Raw genomic sequence first — 23,529 nt, forward strand, 5'->3', positions numbered from 1 at the left:
TCTGTCTCTCTCTCTCTCTCCCTCCCTTCCCTCTCTAAAAAATAAATAAATAAAATCTTTAAAAATATATATTTTTTAAAAAAAAAGAACTTATAAAATTCAACACCAAGAAAACAACCAAATTACAAAATGGCAAAGAGTTGAATTGACACTTCTCCAAAGAGAACATACAGATGGTCAACAGACATATGAAAAGATACTCAACATCACTAATCATCAGAGAAATGCAAATTAAAACCACAATAAGATTTCATTTCACACCTTTCAGAATGGTTATCATCAATAAATCAACAAACAAGTGCTGTTGATGATGTGGAGAAAGGGGAACCCTTCTGCACTGTTGATGGGAATGCAGATTGGTGTATCCATCATGAAAAGCAGTATGGAGACACCTGGAAAAATTAAAACTGGGTCTGTCTTCCAACCCAGTGATTCCACTTCTGGGAATATATTCAAACACTAATTCAAAAGAACACAAGCACCCCTATGTTCACCGCAGCATTATTTACAATCGCCAAGATACGGAAGTAGCCCAACTGTCCATCAGCAGATGAGTGGAAAAAACAACTATGGGACATTCACATAATGGAATACTACTACTCAGTTGTAAAAAAAAATAACAATAAAAATAAAAAAAAATAAATTTACCCTTTGCAATAGTGTGCATGGAACTTGAGAACATTATGCTAAGTGAAATAATCCAGTTAGAGAAAGAAAAATACTATGATTTCACTCATCTGTGGAATCTAATGAACAAACTGAATTAACAAGGAAAATGTAGACAAAGTCATAGATGGAAACAGCCTAACAGCTGAGGGTAGGGGAGGTTAGGGTTGAAGGGAGTGAGCGAAAAGGAAAAAGGACTCATGAACATGGACAACAGTGTGGTGATTACTGGGGCTAGGGGATATAAGAGGACTAAATGGTAATTGAAAAAAACACAGAAAAGATTCAATTTTTTTTTAAAAGGACTGATCAGAAAAAAGTTATCCAGAATGTGGCTAAAAAGTTAAAATGAATGACTTGGCTGGCATAGCTCAGTGGATTGAGTGCGGGCTGCAAACCAAAGCATCGCAGGTTCGATTCCCAGGGCACATGCCTGGGTTGCAGGCCACAGCCCCCAGCAACCGCACATTGATGTCTGTCTGTCTCTCTCTCTCTCTCTCTCTCTCCCCCCCCCTTCCCTCTCTAAAAATAAATAAATAAAAATCTTTTTAAAAATCTAAAAAAAAAAGAAAATGTATTTTTTTAAAAAATAAAAATGATAAGGAACAGAAAAAATAGGTAAGGCCTATTATATATTTAATATAACTTCAGAAGGTGAGGATAAGAAATGGGGAAAAAAGGTAATATTTTTAAGATTGCGTAAGAATTTTTCCAAAACACTAAAAGCCACTAATCCATAGATTTAATAATTCCAAATAATATCCATCAATTACATTAAAAATATAAAAGAAGAAAGTCCACAGAAAGAAGACATTAGATAAAAGGAAGTACGATAGAAAAATGTAAAAACAGCAAGAAGGAAAAAGGACAAGTAACCTTCAAATAAGTGGCAGTAAAGTAACAGCTGTCTTTTCGAGAGCAATGAGAGAAACCCAAGACAATGAACTGATTACCTTCAGTGTGCTGAAAGGAAATATCTGCTGACTCAAATGCTATATCCAGTGAAAATATCTTTCAAAAATGAAGGTAAAATTAAAATAGCTTTAGATAAACAAGGATGAGCAAATCCATCACCAGTAAAACCTGTACTGATGAAAATACCAAAGAATATGCTTCAGAAACAGGGAAGATAAAACAAAGTGAAAGCACAAAGGCAAATAAGTGGGGTGGGGAAAAATAAGTGCAAACAGAAAGTAAATATTTAAGCAAATCTAAATAAAAATTTATCATAACAAAGCAATAATTTATGTCTCATGGTGTTTAAAATACAAATACAGTTGAAAAGATGAAAACAAAAGTTGGGAAGATGTTAAATGTAGCTCATTCAAGTATTCAATACAGCTGCACTGTCTGAGAAGTGATAACAAGTAGTATTTTTTTTTACTTTTTAAAATATGTTTATTGATTTTAGAAAGGAAGGATAGGTAGAGAAAAACACTGATGTGTGAGAGAAACTATGATTGGTTGCCTCCCATATGTGCCCCAACTATGGATCAAACCAGCAACCTAGGTATGTGCCCTCACTGGGACTCAAAGCCCCAAGCTTTTGGTATACAGGACCAATGCTCCAACCAACTGAGACATACCAGCCAGGGCAAAAAGTAGTATTTTCTAATAGACTTTCATAAGTCAAGTATGCATGATGAAATCTCTAGGTTAACTGCAATAGAATGGTAGAAGATAAAACAAACATACTGATAAAAAAGAAAATTAGTAATAGAAAATATACTGAAGAAGTCAAGAAATGAGATAAATGGAGGATAGACCATCTGGGAAAAAATTAGTAAAGAGTAGATTCAAATCCTAATATATAAATAATTATATTAAATATAAACAGATTAAATGCATCAGTTAAAATATAAAGATCTCTCAAAAATTTTAATACATATGTATTGCTTCTAAGAGACACATCGTAAATATAAGACTACATAGAAAGATTCAAACAAAAGAACAGAAAAAGATACATAGGCAAATACTAACCAAAGGAAAATTTTTAGCTATTTACATATGAACCAAGTAGACTTTTAGGCAGCAAGCATTATTACACATAGAATGACATTTCTTTAAAATACAAAGGTCAATTAACCAAACTTTCTTGTGGGTTATTAATATGTATGCTAGTAAAATATATAAGTATAGCAAAAGAAAAAAAGGAAAGTGCTGTTAGTGTTGTTAGGTTCTTGCATAATAGAGCATGTGATAAATACAAGGAATATGAGATTGTATTAATTTTACTTAAAAATCAACATAATTCATTACACTAACAAATTAATGTCTTCTTAACATATAGAAACAAAAATCTGATAAAATTAGATATATTTACAATTCTTTAATCTTGAAAAAATTATATGTAGTGACAGATGGCCACGAATTTTCAGTCATACTTAAAATTATGCCCACTATTCATCACTTCTCTTAAACTGTGTACTAATGATCTTTTGTCTCTGTGAAAGGGGAGAAAAAGTATAAAGATTCAAAAGGAAGAAACTGAACTCTCATCATTCACAAATTATATGGTTGTGAATTTAGGAAATCAACAAGATTCCACAGATAAATTATATGATGAAATATAATAGTTTAGCAAGGTAGCTGGATACAAATACATGTGTACATGCATATATATGTATAACATATATATTAAAAAACACAACTACTAGCCAACTAATATACTAATCATAATGAACAAAACAAAAAAAATTATAGCTACAGACAAAAGAATGATGGTTACCATAGGGTAAAGGGGGCAGGAGAAGAGCAAAGAGGGTAAAGGAGGTGAAATACATAGTGACAGAAGAATACTGGACTTTGGGTGGTAAGGTTACAATAAATTATACAGATGCCCTATTATAAAATTCTACTCCTGAAATTTATATAATGTTATTAACCAATGTTACCCCAATAAATATAATTGTTAAAAGTTACAAAGGAGTTTTAAAAGCTAATAAACAAATGTGGAAAGCAAAATAAAGACAATTATAAAATTTTATAAAACTACTGAAAGAAAAAAGTAGTCCTGGACAAATCTGTTCTGGACAGGAAAATTCAATATTATAATAAACTAATTTGTTAGGAAAATTAGGTCAAAAGGAACCAGAGTTTCCTCAAAAGAAAGTCTAAAACCAATAGTATAGTAATGACTTAGAAATGGCCCAAAATTTTTTAAGGATTAATGGAACTGACCAACAAATCCGTAAACAAATCATGTATATTCTAATATATTTGAGAATAAGGGTGATATTTTATACCAGCAAGGAAATGGATATGTTATTCAACAAATTGTCTTGGCACTGTATGTCGTCTACTTGGAAAATACATTCCTACCTCATACTACAAACAAAGATGAAATCTTAAATATTAATGATGTAAGCATATAAAAAATTTTTTAAAACATGCAAAAAAGTACACACACAAAAATGAAGGCTTAAATATCAGACCTTTTTGACAGATACCTATTTCTTATTTAGATAGGTTTTATTATCATTTTTAATTAAAAGATTTTTCCAGAAAATGTTACCAAAGCCAGAATCCATCATAAGGATGGTTGACAGATGCAACCATATAAAATTTAAAATATCTATAAGGCAAAAGATATCATGCACAAAGGTAAATGATAAATAACATTTAAGTTTTTTTAAATATATGCAGAAACTTATAGAATAAGATTAGTATCCTTAAATCTAAATGGTCTCATACAAAATTAGTAAAATGGAGCTAAAGGGAAGCTGGTAGAGCAGAAGGCACCAGGAATCCATCTTCCCACCTAGATGACTGCTTGCCAAAAGGTTTTTAACGTAAGGGTGATGGAACTCGGGTCTATTAAAGGCATGTAACTTTCAGCAGAAGACTTGGATGTAAACTGTGGTTAATTTGGGACAATGTCAACTCACTGCAATAGCATCTACTCATTTCCCATTCCCAACCACAAGGCAGGCAGTTATGCACATAGTCCAAGAGCAGCTTGCACACAATCTGAGAGAGCCAAAGTAGACACTAAAGACCCTGTCCGTCAAATACCAGAATCTATGCTCTGATTGCTACTTGCTGCTTCTAGTCACAGAGAAGCAGAGATAAGCAGCCAGTGTTGCAGTGCCCTCCCCCTCCAGCTGAATTGACTTCCAGGGAATTCAAAAAGCTGATGCTTTTGCCCCCTTCATTATTCAAATTTTCTCCTTTGATAAGCAGACATTTAATGAGATACACAAATGTCTAATAATAAGCACATGAAAAGATGCTCAACATCATAATCATTAGGGAAATGCAAATCAAAACCACAGTGAGATACCACATAACACCCAAGCCAGGATGACTTTTTTTTTTTTTAAGTGTTGCTGAGGATGTGAAAAAACTAAAAACCTTGTGGAGTATTAGTGAGACATTAAAATAGTGTAGCCACTACTGAAGAGAGAGTATAGTCATTCTACCTAGAACTGAAAACGGAATTACCATATAATCCAGCAATTTTACTTCTCAGTATCCAAAAGAACTGAAAGCAGGCACTTGGACAGCTGTACACCCATGTTCACAGAAGTGTTATGCACAAGAAACAAAAGTTGGAAGCAAACCAAGTGTTCATCAACAGATGAAAAGATAAACAAATGTGGCATTTCCATAAAATGGAATATTATTCAGCCTTAAAAAGAAATTCTGACACATGCTATTACATGGATGAACTTTGAGGACATCATACTAAGTGAAATTCCTATACCACATAGTTAAAAAGTAATAAATATGATGTTTAAATAATCAACTGTCTTTCATGTTAAATGTTATATTTCTATTATTTTGCTTTTTGTTATTTATATTGCTATATTTGGTAATAATTGACAATTACAAAAGGACAAATCATATATGGTTCCACTTATTTGAGGTACTCAGAGTATTCAAATTCATGGAGATAGCAATCAGAATGGTGGTTGTCAGGGGCTAAGAGGAAGAAAATAGGCAGTTACTGTTTCATGAATGTACAGCCTAAGTTTTACAAAATGAAGAGTTATGTAAAAAGATGATAGTGATGGTTGTTCAACAATGTGAATGTACTGTACTTAAAGCCACTGAACTGTGCATTAACAGTGTTTAACATGGTAAATTTCATGTTGTGTGTATTTTGTCAAAAAATTTAAAAAGAATTACAGAAAAAAATCTATACAAATGATTATTGCCACTTTTTTTATAACAGCCCTAAACTGGGAACAATCCAGCTTCCTTTCATTGGGTAAATGGTTAAACAAACAGTGGTACATCCTATATACTATAGAATACTTAGCAATAAAAACAGAGCAAGTTACTGATAAGCACAACCACCCAGATGAATCTCCAGAGAATTACACTGAGTGATTAAAAAAAAAGCCAATTCCCAAAAGACAACATACTATATGACATTTTTAAGAATGTTGTCTTAAAATGACAAAATTATACAAAGAATACCCTATTAGTGGCTGCAAGGATTTAAGGAAAAAGTGAAGGTAGGATGTGAGTGGGTATAACTATGAAACGGCAACACACACAACATCCTTGTGGAGATGGAAGTGCTCTGTAACTTGACTGAATCAATGTCAATATACTGAATGTGATATCACACCATAGTTTTGCAAAATATTACCATGGAAGGAAATTGGGCAAAAGGTACATGGGATCTTTATTATTTCTTACAAATGCACGTGAATTTAGAGTTACTTCAAAATTTAAAAAAAAATTAAAAACAGGCTGTGGCTGGTGTTGCTCAGTGGATTAACCACTGGCTTGTGAACCAAAGGGTTGCTGGTTCAATTCCCAGTCAGGGCACATGCCTGGGTTCCAGGCCAGGTCCCCATTGGGGGACACATGAGAGGCAACCACACACTGACGGTTCTCTCCCTCTCTTTCTCCCTTCCATCTCTCCAAAAATAAATAAAATCTTTTTAAAAATTAAAAACAGCATAACTGGCCATATTAAAGAGTAAAGTTAAGTACTGATCTATCACATACTAACTGCAAAATTACACACTTAGTACATAAAGTGTTTTATATCAACCATCTCTTTCAAACTATCCTACTCAAAAAATAAAATCTATAAGAATACAATCTAGCCAACAGAAAAGAAGAAAATAGGATTCCTCTTGGCAGAATCATGTCCATCCTTGACAGGATGAATAATGAGCCCAATCTCCTCTTCACTTAAAGACATACCTCAGATTCGATCAAAGCATAAAATAGCTAAAAATTAAAGAATAGATGCTATCACCTTTCTAGCACAAACTATTTAAGGTCATCCTTTACCAAAGGGAAAATAAACTACTTTCCTTTCTATCTCAACTTTAATGAATCTTCTGGAAGAACTCAAAAGAGTATACAAGCTCTATTCCAGACATTTGTAAAATTGAATACACATTGAAATTACCTACAAAATTTTAAAAACTTAGATGCCTGGGTCCTACCTGCAGAGTTGCTGGTTTAATTGATTTTGGGTGCATCTAGGGGGAGAGAATTTTTCAAAGCTCCTGAAGGATTCTAATGTGCAAAGTTGTGAATCACCACTCTAATGGTTACACTTAACACCAGACAGGGTCGATCACTAAAATAACTTTATCAGTTAGTACTAAAGAGCTAGAGATCTATTAAATTCTGATGAAATCATGTCACTAGGATCATTTTTACATCCAACATATTAATAATAGTAAGAACATGAGTGTTTCTATATTCCAGATATCGGAAGTCTTCATATATTTTCTCGAGCAATCACAACATCTCACTGAGAAAAGTTTCTTGGAGGTAACCTGCCTGTGGTCACACAAAGGTGTATGCCTCTAAACGAAAGCCTATGCTCTGAACTATTATGTGATCATTAATGGCAGCAACTTTACAAAACCAGACATCTCTAAAGTATGCACAGAATAAATCTTTTAGAAGGGAAAGTTGGCAGTAGCCAGCAAAATGATAAATGCACAGTCTCTGAGTAAGCAATTCTAATTCCACGTATTTGCCCTAATAAAACACATATATACCAAGTGATATATACAAGAATACTCATGGAGCCCTGGTCAGATTGCTCAGTTGGCTGGAACGTAGCCTGGTACAATAAAAGGCTGGGGGTTTGATTCTCAGACAGGGCACAAACCTAGGTTGCAGGTTCAGTCCCCCATTGGGGTGCATACAGGTGGCAGCTGATCAATGTTTCTCTTTCTTTATCTCTGTCTCTTCCCCTATCTCTTCCTCCCTCCCTCCCTCCCTCCCTCCCTCCCTCCCTCCCTCCCTCCCTTCCTCTCTCCCTCCCTCCCTGCCTCTCTAAAATTAATAAATATATCCTCAGGTGAGGATGAAGAAAAAAATAAAAGAATATTCATGGAATCATCAATGTTAATATAAAAAGCTAGAAATAACCTGAATGCCCATCAATAAAGAAATAGCTAAATAAATATGATAAAATGCTATTCAGCAGTTTAAAAAATTGATCTATTTGTACCAACATGGAGAAACTTCAAAATACACTTTGCTGATAAAAATGTATTAAAACTATCTTATTATAATACTGTGATCTAAAAAGTTACTAAAGATACAGTATATCATTTATCTAAAACTTACAAAAAGAATAAACAATATAGTCTAGCAGTTCTGTTGATATAGAAAGAAGTAAATCAAACCAATAACTGGTTACTGGAGTGGACAGGAGGGATGGGGCTGAAAATGGAAGAGGAAGATTAGATTTGTGTAGAATGCTCCAATTTTGCAAAGATAATATAGTCCTGTACCACATAATTAAAAAGTAATAAATATAATGTTTAAATAATCAATTTTCTTTATTAATGTGAAATTTATAATACTTGTTATATTATTTTTTACAATTTACATTATTAGTACTATTTCATAAATAGTACACAATTACAAAGCACAGGTTCCATCTCCTGGTAATGAAGGAGTAACTTATATCAGACTAACCCACAAACCAATAACAACTGCAAACTCTGCATGGAACGTTAGAAATTAAATAAATACATATATATTTGAAGGCAAGTGACAAAAACCTGGCAGAAACAGGAGAGGATTCAAAAAGAAACTCATTAGGTGAGATAAACATTCATACAGTTTAGTCCATGAAACAATCCCCTACTCTTTGAGATGCACAGATAATAGATCTCAAATAGAACACTATAGTCTTATTGGCCTGAAATGAAAGTTTGGAGTTAGTGAAGCACCTAGAAACTGGAGAAAGAATCCTGGAAAGGAGAAAGTAACATAAAACAGAAGCCCCCAAATCTATGTAAATGTCTCCTCAAATCCACAAAGGAGCTATAAGTGTTCATACAATGATGCAGGGTTCCCTAGAGTCTAGTGAGGAAAACAAAAGCTAAGAAGCTGATGGAGTTTTGGCAAAGACTCAACACAGGAGAAACAAAGTTTAAAATTTGAGACTTTTCACAGAAACCCAGGAAAAGGTCTATATGTGTACCTTAGGAATAAATACCGCAAACTAGAACTAAGAAAATAACTCTAGGATTAAGAACAAAACTGAAATAGACTCACTTTAATAAAGCCTAAAAGCAAGCCATGGCAACATCAAGGTTATCTGCAAATAATTTAATTACATGCTAGGACAAAACTCAACATCATTCAAAGGAAGATAAAAAACCCACAATGTCTAAAACGTATCATATACAATGCCAAAATTGCAATAAAAATAATTATGAGACACACAACTAAATAGGAAGATGTGATCCAGAGTCAAAAGGAAAACAAAATCTATCAATGGAAACTGACCCACAGATGACCTAGATTTTAGAATTAGTAATTAAGGGTTTTATAATAACAATGACAAATATGTTAGCAATGAGTATAATGGGTGAAAACATGGGAATTTCAAGAGATGGAAACTATTTTTTTAATGAAACTTGAGAAAAAATACAATATTTATATTTTTTAAAATTGTTACATAAGATTAATATTAAATTGGACACTGATAAAGAAAAGACGTGTGAACTTTAAGACAATTCAACAGAAATCATACAAATGAAAGGGTAATGGTTAATTTTATGTATCAACATGGCTGGGCTACAGGGTACCTAGATATCTGGTCAAAAATTATTGTAGATTTGTCCATAAAGGTATGTTTGATGAGGATGAGATTAACATTTAAATTGGTAGGCTGAGTAAAGCAGGTTGCCCTACCTAATGTACATGGACCTTATTCAATCAGTTGAAAGCTTTCATAAACTAAAATGTAAACTCCCCCCTAAGAGAGAATTCCTCTCACCTGACTGCCTTCAAACTGGAACAATGACTTCTATCTGCCTTGGTACTTCAACTGAAACATTGGCTCTTCCTGAGTCTCAAACATGCCAGCCTTCATACTGGAACTGCATAGCTGGCCTTTGGACTTGGAATGAAATCTAGCTTCCTGACTGACTCTGAAGATCTTGTGACTTAACAGCCTCCATAACTGCCAATTATTTATAATAAATCTTGTTAGATTGGTGAATAAACAAAAGATAGGCAGACAGGCATATCTCCTATTGGTTCTGTTTCTATGGAGAACCCAGAAAACACAGAGAAAAAAAGACTGAAAAAGTAAGACCCTCAATAACAAGTGACAGTACCAAATGTTTTAACATAAGCAGAATTGAAATCCTGGAGACAGAGGGAAAGTACATACAAAAGAAAATATCTGAAGAACTACTATACAAAGTTTTCGTAATTTGATTAAAAACTGTAACCCACAGATTCAACAGGCAGGGTAAAAACTAAGCACAAAGAAAACCACACCTACGCATATCATATTTAAAATGCTGAAAACCAAAGATAAAGGAAGTATACTTAAAGCAATCTGAGAAAAAAGAAAACTCATTGCATATTGGCAAACAATGATAAAAACAATGTTCAACTTCCAATCAGGAACAAAGTAATCTAGAAGACAATGTACTAACATTCTTAAAAATGCAAAAAAAAAAAATATGAAGGATTATTATTGAGTTATAAGATGGAACAAAATTCTAAAACTGCATGCTGCAGTATGTATGAACCTTGAAAACATTATGCTAAGTACTATATTGAGACAGCAGAGGGAGTTGGGCCTGGAAATAGGAAATACCAGATGCCCAGGAAGCCAAGCAAAGACCAGTGGAGTTAAGCTGACAACAAAAATGTCACCACCCCTTCACTCCCACTCAAAAGCACAGAAATAGCTAATTTCATCATCCTGTCAACTACCTCCTTAAACTACTGACCTGCATGCACAGCTGATCAAGGTTTAACTGCTATATGACCTTCCTAGTGTAAAAGTAATGAGCAGTATGCTATTTTGCCCCCACAGTACAGGCATAAACATAGTTACGAAGCAATAAACTCAGCTGTAAAAGGAAGTCACTGGACCCTGAAATGCAAAATTCCACAAACTTGCCTTTTTTAAAAAGCCTGCCTTTTCCTGCACCCCACTTTGTCCCCAGCTTATAAAAGAAAGCCAAACTAGCCCTGGCTGGTGTAGCTCAGTGGATTGAGCGCGGGCTGGGAACCAAAGTGTCCCAGGTTCGATTCCCAGCCAGGGTACATTCCTGGGTTGCAGGCCATAACCCCCAGCAACCGCACATTGATGTTTTCTCTCTCTCTCTGTCTCCCTCCCTTCCCTCCCTAAAAATAAATAAATGAAAAAAATCGAAAAAAAAAAATAAAAGCAAATATTTAAAAAAAAAAAAGAAAGCCAAACTGAGCCAACAACCCCACCCTCTCCCAACCAACCTGAGGCCAGTTCAAACAACCTTCTTTTCCTCTGTGCTATCTCCCTTGTGCTTGAGCATAAGCTTAATAAAATCTGTCTGGGAAGTTCTCTGGGATTTCCTCTCGATTTCTGACTTGGGGGACCCAAGAACTCTAATGCTAGTAACAGTATGAGTCCACTTAAGCAGTACCTAGAATGGGCAAATTCATGGAGAAAAATAAATAGAATAGAGGTTACTAGGTGCTGAAAAAGGGAGAATCAGTACTTATTGTTTGATAGATACAAAATTTCTGTTTGGGATGAAAATGTTGTAGAAATGCATGATGGTTACACAACACCGTGAACGTGCTTACTATCAATGAATGAATCCAGCCAGCCTAGAAGACTATATCCGACAAAAAAATATCTATGAAGGTAAAGGCAATATTAAAGATTTTTCAGGGCTTCCAATCAAGATGGCAGCACAGTTAAACACAGCTCACCTCCTTGAATGACCACATCAACATCAAAATTACAACTGAATTATAGAACAACAATCACTCAGAACCATCAGAAATTGAGCTAAATGGAAGTCTGACAACTATGGAATTAAAGAACCACACCCTTCCAGATTGGTAGGAGGGACGGATATGCAGAATGGGCTGGTCCCACACCCACACATGGTAGAAAAAAATTGGGGAAGGATATCTGAGAAATGAGGAGCCCCAACCACACACAAGGCCCTATAGCCCAGGATTACAGTGACTGGAAGATAAGTCCCCTAAACTTCCAGCTACAAAAACCAGCAGGGAATTAGTGGTAGAAGAAACTTCAGGAGTCCCAAGCAGTTCCTCTTAAAGAACCCACATATAGACTCACCTACTCAGACTTACTCCCTCCAAGTTCTGGCACTGGGGTAGCAGCTTGAAAGGCACCAGTGGCATCCAGGGAGGAAATGATGGGTCTGGCATCAAGACAAGAGCTGGGGGACAGCTTCCACCCAGGCACAAAGCCCGCTGTCCCTTTTTTTGAACCCCCCTCTAACAGAGCCACAGACCCAGCAGGCGAATGTCAGTCATATCTGAGACTCCATCAACTTGATTAACATAGTTTGCCCTGCCCCAGAGATCTCCCCAGACTTTGTCCCACCCAAATTGTGGGCCTACCCAAACTGTTAACAGACAATTTTCAATATGAATGGCTGGTCTTGGCTCAAGATTCACAACCTCATTGATCCTCTCAAACAAGCAACAGCTAATCTCAGTGAGCCCCCAGCCACTGTAACTCTTGCTAAGTGGCCCCAGGCACAGCACTAGCAGCAGCCAGCCTATATTCACAGTTTGGCTCTACCTGGAAATCTCCAAGACAAACCACAAGTAGTAGCCACCTCAGATCACTTTATGGTCCAGGCAAGGTAGCTCCAGACAAAACACAGGTTGGGGCTTACCTCGGCATGCACCACCCAGGAAACCCCAGAGCCAGCATACCCAGTGGACAAGCTACAGACCATGTTGGAGCACCACTACCTTGCACCTGCATAGCTGATCCTCCACTGAGGGCAGAGGTTGGTGGTCAGTGATCACAGCCAGCCATCACAGCTGACTGGACTGAGTAAATCCCTCCAACTGACCTGCCAACAGCAATCAAGGCTTAACTAAGAGGTTATATAACTAAGAGGTTATATAAGAGGTTATTCAGCCCACATAAAGGGCACACCTTGAGTACCCAGCTTGGTTGATAGAGGAGGATCTACCAATAGATACTAAAGGGCACCAACTACATTAGGCCACACTACCAAGACATGGAGTCAATGTAGCGCTACCTAATACATAGAAACAAACATAGGGAGGCTACCAAAATGAGGACACAAAGAAACATGGCCCAAATGAAAGAACAGATCAAAACTCAGGAAAAATACCTAATCAAAATGAAATAAGCAATCAATCAGATGCTGAGTTCAAAACACTCATTATAAGGATACTCAAGGAACTTATGAGGACCTCAACAGCATAAAAAAAGATCCAGTCAGAAACAAAGGATACACTCATTGAAATAAAAAAAAAAAACAATTTACAAGGAAACAACAATAGAGAGAATGAGGCTGAGAATCAAATCAATGATTTGGAACACAAGGAAGCAAATAATAACCATGCAGAACAAGAAGAAAAAGAATCCAATAAAGCAAGGACAGTGTAAGCAGCCTACTGGACAACTTCAAGAATTCCAACATTTGCATCATAGGTGTGCCAGAAAGAGAAGAGAAAGAGCAGAAACTGGAAAACTATCTGAAAACATAATGAAAGAAAACTCACCTATGTGTGAAGGAAAGAGACATGCAAGTCCAGGAAGCACAGAGAGTCCCAAAGAGGATGGATACAAAGAGGCCCACTCCAAGACACATCATAATTAAAATGCCAAAGGTTAAAGACAAAGAGAGAATCTTAAAAGCAGCAAGAGAAGTTAGTTGCCTACAGAAGAGATTCCATAAGACTGTCAAGTAATTTCTCAAAGAAACTTTGCAGGCTAGAAAGGACTGGCAAGAAATATTCAAAGTCATGAAAAGCAGGCACCTACAGCCAAGATTGCTCTACCAAGCAAAGCTATCATTTAGAATCAGAGGGCAGATAAAGAGCTAACCAGACAAGAGAAAATTAAAGGAGTTCATTATCCCCAAACCATTATTATATGAAATGTTAAAGAGACTTATTTAAGACAAAAAGGCAATCAAAACTATGAACAATAAAATGTCAATAAATATTTATCTATCAACAATTGAATCTAAACAAACTAAGCAAACAAGAAGAACAGAGACAGACTCATGGATACAGAAAGGGTTTTGATGGTTGCCCAATGGCAGGGGTTGTGGGGGAATGCGTGAAGAGATGAGGGGATTAAGAAGTACAAACAGGTAGTTTCTGAATAGCCAGAAGGATGTAAGGCACAGTATGGGAAATGGAGTAGACAGAGAACTTATATGCATGATCCATGGACATGAACAAGTGTATGGGGATTGCCTGAGGGAGTAGGGTGTGTTGGGTGGATGGTGGCAAAGGGGGAATAATTGGGACAACTGTAATAGCATAATAAATAAAATGTAATTTTTTATAAAAAGATTTTTCAGATAATGAAAGATGAAACAATTTTTCACCATTATACCTACCACATCACCAAAAAAGCATAAGCACATTTCAGGCTGAAAGGAATAATACCAGATAGAAATTCAGACCTACTTATAGGAATGAAATGTTAAATGTGTATAAAAATATCTAAGAGATTCTTTTAAGATAAACCTTAGAAAGACATTCTATAAACTTGTGAAACACTGAAGGGAGATAAAAGCCTACAAATTATGCCTCCAGAAAATTAATGAAGTATAAAGTATACAATTAACTACCATTAATATACAAGCTAATTTTTACTGAGAATTAAAGAGTGCTATAATATAGGATGAAATATTTTTAACTTTTAATCTAAATAATAGTTGTGATGTCTCCTTCTTTCTTTTCTTTTTGCTGCATAAAGTCTTGTTTCCATTTGGTTCACAGCATGGGAGAGGGCCCCAGGGCGGATAAAAGGCAGCACAGTGGTTGCGGGGAGAGGCTCAAGCAGAAGCCAGACACCAGTGGGGTCCAGAGAGGCCCCTCAAAGGCTTCTGGGCTCCAATGGCTCCTACTAGTGCTTGAGCCCCCCGAGATATTCATCCAGCCTGACAGCCAACCAGCCTGCAGAAGTGAGTCCTAATCGAAGAAGTGGTTCTCCAGGATATCATAGAGATGAGGGTCTGTATGGGTAGAACCCAGGGAATGCAGATGCAAAAGGGCCTGGTTCAGGTTCTTCTCCAGGACCATAGTGGCTTCCATGGTGTCCTGAGTTTTACCCCACTTATCTTGGGAAGGCTTCTGCACATCTAGGAAGAAGGCACAGCCACCATGCTGGTTTTGCATCTTCAAGAGACACTAGGCGTCTGTGCACTTCTCCTTCACCAACTGGTGGAAGAAGTGGCCCATGCTCTCCAGAACCACATCATTGCAGTCCAAATAGAAGCCCAGAGAGATGTAGGTATACAAGACCTGCCGGTGCAGGTCGACCACTCAGTTGATGGTGGTCCCCACCTCGGTGGAATAATTCTGATGAATTTGGGAGCCCATGGTTGCTCAGCAATAAGGACTAAGCTCAAAAACAGTGCTGGCTGAACTTGGAGGCTGAGGATGACTGAGGTGATGACTGGAAAATAGTTTGGAGGATAATCAAAGGCTGGAAGAAGGGGTGGGGCATTCCTAGATGTGTCCCATCCAAACACTGTTGAAGCAAGAGACACATGCAGGATACCACCGAGGGCACTGCAAGAGGATAATTTATACTTCTAAATTCACCATAGGTCAATACTATTTTTTTGCAAAAACAAACAGATGAATATGTCACCTAACTTTCAAATAACTTATTTATTCAGAGAACATTTCTTGTTGGCTGGTTATATAACTTCTAAGAAATCTAGAGCAATATGTATGTGTGTGTGTATGTATTTCTTCTTATAAGCATAAAACACAGTCAAAATATTTTTGTCATCTGCAAAATGTCTAGTAATAGCTGTTTTATAACACCTTTTTATACAAATGTTCTGAAGTACAACTGGCAAACTGAACACATGAATAAGTCCATCTTCACATCCTACTAAAACCCTACTAAAAAGAAATTTTGAGGAGGAAAAAAAAAAGACTGACATACACAGGAATAATAATAATGAAAAGGGCAATATCAACCCAATGTTAGAAAACAAGAAGCAAATGGATGCATAAACAGTAACTAATTGGGTACAGGAAACAAACCCCAATGCCTAGTAGCTAAGATAATCACTAAGCAAACTAATCTCTTCAAAGTAAACTAATCTCTTCTTCCAAAGCAAACAAATTCCTGACAAAAATAAATAAATAAACATCAGAAGAGCTCCAAACAGAAAGTACTTTTTATCTCTGAAGGTCAGGCTGAAACTAAAAATGGCAAAACTGGCAGAAAATGTCAATAAGGAAAATGTAGATGCTTAAACCCCTTTCTCATGCTTGCAGAAAATAGGAGGTTAACTCTGGAGAGGCTGGACCAGACTGGCTCCAAATTAGTGGACATCAAATGCAGCTTGGGGGCAGATACCAGGGACTCCACTAGAATTGAATTTAACATAGAAGTCTGAAAAAGGAAAGGAGAGACCTCCAGCCCCTTCCATTGTTCTGTACCAGAATACTGGCTATTGCCCTGCCAGAGCTGATATTTCTTTCTAATCCAAAAGAAAAACATGTAAACATCTGGTTGTGTTGGGTGAACATTTGGGAGATCCCCCAACAAAACAGCCTGATCACCACAACCCTGGAGGTTACCCAGACCTGTCCTCCACACAAAGCCTCCAAAAGGCTTTTAAGTGCACACTCATGAGCATGAAAATAGCAGAAGGTCACTAGATGGTTGAGGAAATTGGCTAACATGTATTAGGGTCTGAAACAAACCAAAAATAAGGCAGGGGGAAGAGAAACAGCAAGATAAGATTAAACAAAATTTAAACCATAATGTCTTAAGAGATAAGCCAAAATGCATATTAAGTTCATGAAGCAAGAACAGGACCCTATTTTTAAAAGTATTAATCACAGATGAATCTCTAGAAAACTATGAAACCAAAATTATAAATTCATCAGAATTAGAAGGCTTAGAAAATAAAATGTCCAAGACAGTAGGACAAAAGACAAAGTTTTAAAAGGAGAAAAAGGTAATTTTTGAAAAAGAAACAAGGTATTGGAGCACAATCCAACATTTAATTCATAGAAATTAGAAAAATAAAATTGAGGAAAATAGAAGAGATTAGTACACTTTTTAAAAATTGCTCCAAAACTGAAGCACATGAATTTCCAGATTGTAAGTGCAAAATGAGTACCCAGAAAAATGAATAAAAAAGACCCATTCCAAGAGATAGTGATAGTAAGAACATGGAAATTAAGAACTTATTTCCAAATAGAAAAAAATACACCACAAAAAAACTGAGAATCAAAATGCCAAAGGATTGCTTAATAGCAAGGCTAGAAATTAAAAAATAAGAACAAGTTCTTCAAAAACCTTAGGAAAAATAACTTCCAGTCTTGCATATACCAAATGAGGAAGTAAAATAAGAACAAAAAACCAAGATCAAGAAACAGAAAATGTGATTTTAGGGAGAGGAAAAGGGAATCCAAAATGATAGTGAGGTGAAGACCAGCGATGACAGTTATGCAGCAGGCCTAGTGAGCACCCAGGTTAGATTTGAAGATACCAGGTGGGGTGTCTCCAAGAAAAACAAAATGGAACTAGTGGATGACCTAATTTGTTTGCTTGATATACAAACTCTGCAATAAGTTCCACTGGGAAGATTTTAAGGCAGAACGGGTGATGGGGACTATAAGATTTAAAGCTCTCAAACTCCCTGTTTTCTGGCCACACACACATTTCTCTTCCCTCCAGCCTCCCTATATTAATCTTACAGCTACATAAATAGCCATTTTACATATAATATTATTAAGAACTGATCACTAGTAAATACTTGCTATGATATATAATCATTTCTTTTTTATACTCCTTGGTTTCCTTAGAATTAATGATTTCTCACTTTTTCATTTGATTATTTAAATTCATATATCACACTGATAAAGAACAAAATTTTAAAAACAAGTAGTAGTATATGTTTTAAATATTTGTATTTTTATCCACAAATATGTAGCTATGGTTGATTTTAAGTAAACACATAAAACACACACACATATACACATTTGCAACTTCATTATTCACTGTTTTCAGTCATTAAATTTAATCACTATCAGACAGTAGTCTTGACATCAATTACTAATTACTTAAGAACATACAAATACATGATAATTTATTTACTTACATTCCTCTGTGTTGGACATATTTTCAAATTGTTTTATATTCTTAATAAGCTCATGGAGCACCTTTCTGTATAAATCTTTGTATCTCTAATGACAAGTTTATAGAAACAGAGTAAGTTTAAGGCTTTTGATCTATACTACTTAGCTATCCTGCAAAATGTCTGCCAATTTACATTTGTACTTACAATATATGATGTTCAGTTTACCACAAACCTACCAGCAATAATATATTTTTAACTCACAAATTAAGAAAGAACAAATTTAAGATTACTCATTTTAAATATTTTTTTTATTTATTGACTTGAGAGAGAGAGAGAGAGACATCACTTTGTTATTCCACTTATTTATGCATTCATTGGTTGCTTCTTGTATGTGCCCTGACTGGGGATCAAACCTGCAACATTGGCATATTGGGACAACGCTTTAAAACCAACTGAGCTACCCAGCCAGGGCAACATGTACTCATTTTAATATAAATTTCCATATTACCTATTCATGACTTTTGACTATTTTTTATTGGGGTATTACATGTATTTATGTGGTTTTTAATTTAGTAAACCTTCTCATAAATTAAAAATATGCATCCTTTTGTTATATTGATGATGAGTGTTTTTTAAGTCTTAACTCTCATAGAGTCACTTTTCTTTTTCCTTCTCTTACACTTATACATAGAAAGGCCTTCCTCAGCTCAGGAACAGTTAAATAATGATCTATGTTTTCTTCTCTCTCTCTCTCTCTCTCTCTCTCTCTCTCTCTCTGTAAGGGTGTGGTATTATGGTTTTTATTATTAGCAATTAAAGTAGCCTAAAAGGAATTCTTCAGCACTACTTCTATAAAAGCATTAGACAGCAATGTAGGGACTTCAGGAATACAAATGTGGCTTAAAAGCAAATAACTTCCTATGTGTCTTCTAACTAGAAATATTTCAACATATAAGTTTTCTTCCTTTAATATCAGTACGATATAGGTCAAAAGCAATGTAACACTCTCAGGTATATATGCTAATATAGCTTAATTCTGAAAAGTTTTTACTCACTTGTGGTCATGATGTTAGGAGGACAAGAGGGTATTCCATGGTCTACTGCCCATCTGTAGGCTCCTTCTCCAACTAAAAAGCTAACAACAAAAAAATTACTCTTTTAAAAATTCCCAGTTTCATCTTCTCCTACATATTCAATAAAGTAATAAAGGCAACTGAAAAAAAAAAGTTGAGCATATAAGCATAATTCTAGATTTACTTCAAAATAATAATATGGCTCAAAATATTCTTTAAAATTTTTCCTGGTAAAAATTTTTCAGTTAGAAATACTACCATTCACTTGCAGTAACTAATAAGTAAAATCCAACACCACAAGTAAAAAAGTTGATTTCCCAATGGAAAATATTAACATATATCTTGGATCAACATAGTTCTCAGTACACGTCACCAGATCTACTTAGTCTTGTTTAGAGTCAAAGTTTAAGTGAGTCTTCAGATATAGTATTCTTGCCTAGTCTAATTGTTGACGGGTGAGACCTGGTTTTTCTTGCTGACGCATGTAAAGAATTACATATCAGCAAATCTAGTAGTATGTAATCAGTTTATTAGTGGCTCACGTCCATGTTAGAGAACAGGACCAAGTAGAGTAGGGGGTGACAGGGAAAGTTTTAGAGCAAAGCAAGGTGAGCAAGAGTAGCTGAAGACCAGGGTGGCAAGCCCCTGGACAGCCTAAGGCCGGGTGGCCAGAGACCCTGTGGCTCGAGAAGCCACGAGCCCCCTGAGCCCCCGAGAGAGAGTGAGAGAGAGCGAGAGAGAGAGAGAGAGAGACCTTTGTTCTCCAGACTTATATAGTTGGTGGGATAGGAGGGAAAAAAGTCACATATTGATTAATGGGTAAATGTGGCGCCAGCTTTCCTCGGGGTTTGCTAGCCCAAATTCTTATATTGCTCCAGACCCCATTTGGTCATCCTAATTGGTAAAAGGTGTTTCCTGGCAACCAGAGTGATAAATGCTGGCCAATGACAGTATTGCAGTCTCAGAGTTCTTCCTATGCTGTCTCCTGCTCCATAATGCCTGTCATAACTCAAAATGAGATACCCCCAAAACAAAAAGATGTGCTTATACTTCTAACCCTTGGTACTCAAAAATATATACCTGACCCTCCGAATCATTTTTACTGTAATAAATAAAGTACTGTCATGATCCAATAGTAATTTTTAAGGCCCAAACTGCACATAACAAATAAAATAATACTATTAGCTAACTAAAAGACTTATTTTCAAAGGTTTCAAATATCATGCAGGATAATTAACCACCCCACTTCCTAACACATAATAGTAAGCAGTTACCATTATAATCAGTCACTTCATCTCCTTTCATAGCCAACCTCTTAAAGATCTCAGCCAGCTAGTAATGGATTCCTTGAACAAGTGCCTATTCATTAGTTTCCTGTTCCCTATTTTTTGTTTCTGTTTTTCTAATCATTCCAATACTAAAAACTCAAAGCAATACATACTGAAGTCTTTAGATTTGATTATTAATAAGAAAATTAGTGACAGACTGGCAAAAAAAATTTAAGTAGACACTTAGAAACATATCAAATGGTTCCAATGAAACACTAAATGGTTAAGCCCAATAACTGTTTTCCATTGTACATAAAGGTAAGGATGGAGGGGACACTGAAAAAAGGAGGGGAGGGAAGGCCAACAAGAATAAACAACTTTACCTCTTCAAACTTCATTTTCAAAAAATTCTAAGGGATTCTGAAAATAAAATACAGTTTTTCCTCTTCTTGTATCAAACGAAGAACACTACAAAGAAACTGCAAAGACAAGCAGCCACACAAAATTCAAGTGGAAGAATAACTGAAATAGAAACTTAGATAATGAGTTGAACTGCCTTGATGGCATTTTTAGCAGTTCCTTCTTATAAAGAAAGAATTTGATATAAGAAATACTTCTCTTCATGGAAAGATGTAAAAGAGATGCTAAGTAATAAATTAAAGATGAGGACAGAAGTTTGGAGCTGAATCTGGTGTTCTCAGCCATTGATAATTCTGGGTTTAATCCTAATACCTGAAATCAATGGCATATTACAAAATACTCTTAGCTTTATTTTTCATTTCTTAATCATTCATACGTTTGATTCTAAATAAAATCAATTTGACATTGTCTACTATGCAAGCATTAAATACCTTAGGTATTTCACAATATTCACAGAAACCTGAATATATGGACACCATCTTATGAATAAGAATGCTAAATATCAGCCCTGACTAATGTGGCTCAGTGGACTCAGCATGAGCCTGCAAACTGAAAGGTCACTTTTTCAATTCCCAGCCTTGGTTTCGGGCCAGGTCCCCAGTTGAAGGAGTGCAGCTTATCAATATATCTCTCCCACATTGATGTTTCTCTCCTTTTCTTCCTCCCTTTCCCCTCTCTCTCAAAGTAAATAAATAAAATTTTTAAAAATACTAAATATTAGACCTTCAATTACTATAAAAATTAATTGTATCTTAGCTCATCATCACACAAAATGTAGTAACTGCTCTTGAAATCATTTTAAGATGCTATAAAGCTACATAAACTTTTGCAAGAAACTATACTGAGATCCAGTGTGATGGTAGAGAGATGGTAGGTGGAAGCTACACTAAACTCCTCCCAGGACCAAACTGGAATTACAACTAAATTATAGAAAAATCATGCTGAATAAACAACTGAACACTAGCTGGAGAGAAGCCTTATAACCAAAGACTTACAGAAGAAAGTACATCACTACATCAAGACTGGTAGGAAGCATAGAGGCAGAAGAGGGCTAGCTGGGCTCACACAGGCAGCAGCTGAAGTTCCAGAGGGATATTTTCAGTGGCCAGGGGTGCATTCTGCTGAAAAGTGTGAGTTCTAAACACCAAGCTGGGCCCCCCACCCTAGAGCACCAGCACCAGGGAAGAAATCCAAATAATATCTGGCTGTGAAAAGGACTGAGGTTTCTGTCTGCCAGCAAGAGATGGCTAGAACGCTGAGAGCCTCTTAAAGGGCCAATACACAAAATTTTGTTTCCAGCCACTTACCCTGAGCTCTAACAGAGGGAGGGTGGAGCAGATTAGTGCCAATGAAGAGGATATTGGGTTAGTGGCTCTAGGGAGAAAGCTGAAAGGTGAACAGTAAGGATCTCTGTGTTCAGTCATTCCCCATACTGCAGAAGCTCTCTTTCTTGGGTACAGCATCCACCTCCATGAGACAAGAGCCCCACTCATAGGAATCCCTCTCAACCCACCCTGTGGAGCTTTAGCCAGGCTGCTGAGAAGTAGAGCTGGAGGCACTTTCAGTGATGAAGCCTAACAGAAAGGTTGCAGGTGGAAGAGAATCTCTGGGAGCATTAAGACTTTAGCTGATCCTCCCCAGGGCCAGGTGCTGGTAAGAGCCAGTTGTGGTGGCCAGCTTGGTTCTTTCTGTACACACCAATGGATCAACATGCCCTGGACTGCTGATAGCTACAAAAGAGGTTATCCAGGACTAGTCACAGGCAATGTCATACATACAATGTGGGAAAGTCTTTGCAGACCTAACTAATACATAGAAACAAACACAAAGAGACAGCCAAAATGGTAGATAATGGAACAGCCCCCAAATGAATGGAAATTTCTCCTGAAAGAGGACTAAATGAAATGAAGGCAAGCCATTTATCAGATATAGAGTTTAAAGTAATGATTATAAGGATGTTCAACAGCACTAAAAAAGAGATAGAAACCATAAAAAGGGACCAGTCCCTTTTTGCATAAAGAATGCAACCTCTGAAATAAATGGAAGGAATAAAGCAGGTAAGGTGAAGCAGAGGATAAAATTAGTGATTTGGAAGGCAAGGTAGGAAAAAAACACCTGAGCAAAGCAGGAAAAAAACAATTTAAAAAAATTTAAAAAGAAACATTTAGGACAACTGAAGCACAACAACTACATCACAAGGACTACCAACTGATTCCAGCCCTCCATCTTGTTTTATCCAGCCCGGCAGCTCCTTGTCCCTAGCTAAGGAGTAGTTTACATTTACACAGTCCTAAAATTACAATCGGCCCTTTGAAGGCAACCAAGAGGCTGATGTGGCCCCCAGTGAAAATGAGTTTGACAACACTGATCTACTTAATGGGAATACCAGAAGGAGAACAGAGTGAGCAACAGATCAAGAACCTATTTTAAGCAATAACGACTGATAAGTTTTCTAACCTAGTTAAAGAAAAAGGCACACAAATCCAGGAATTGCACAGTTCCAAACAAGATGAACCCAAAGAGGCCCACACCAAGATACATTATAATTAAAATGGCAAAGAT

At 36.2% G+C, this 23,529-nt stretch overlaps 1 protein-coding gene across 7 annotated transcripts in view; it reads right to left on the minus strand.

Annotated features, from left to right (window-relative positions):
• TASP1 (taspase 1) overlaps positions 1-23,529 on the minus strand; it is a 295,111-nt gene that overhangs the window by 193,029 nt on the left and 78,553 nt on the right. For all 7 annotated transcript variants that reach the window (XR_006785060.1, XM_045833625.1, XM_045833624.1 and 4 more), the window contains one exon: positions 19,262-19,341. Coding sequence is in view for 6 of the 7 variants with exons in the window: in XM_045833625.1 (XP_045689581.1) it covers positions 19,262-19,341 (80 nt within the window). In the remaining variant the exon portion in view is untranslated. The remainder of the gene's footprint in view (positions 1-19,261; positions 19,342-23,529) is intronic.

This window comes from Phyllostomus hastatus, unplaced genomic scaffold (assembly GCF_019186645.2).
Source record: "Phyllostomus hastatus isolate PE091 unplaced genomic scaffold, TTU_PhHast_1.1 phas_contig_17, whole genome shotgun sequence".
NCBI classification, from domain to species: domain Eukaryota; kingdom Metazoa; phylum Chordata; class Mammalia; order Chiroptera; family Phyllostomidae; genus Phyllostomus; species Phyllostomus hastatus.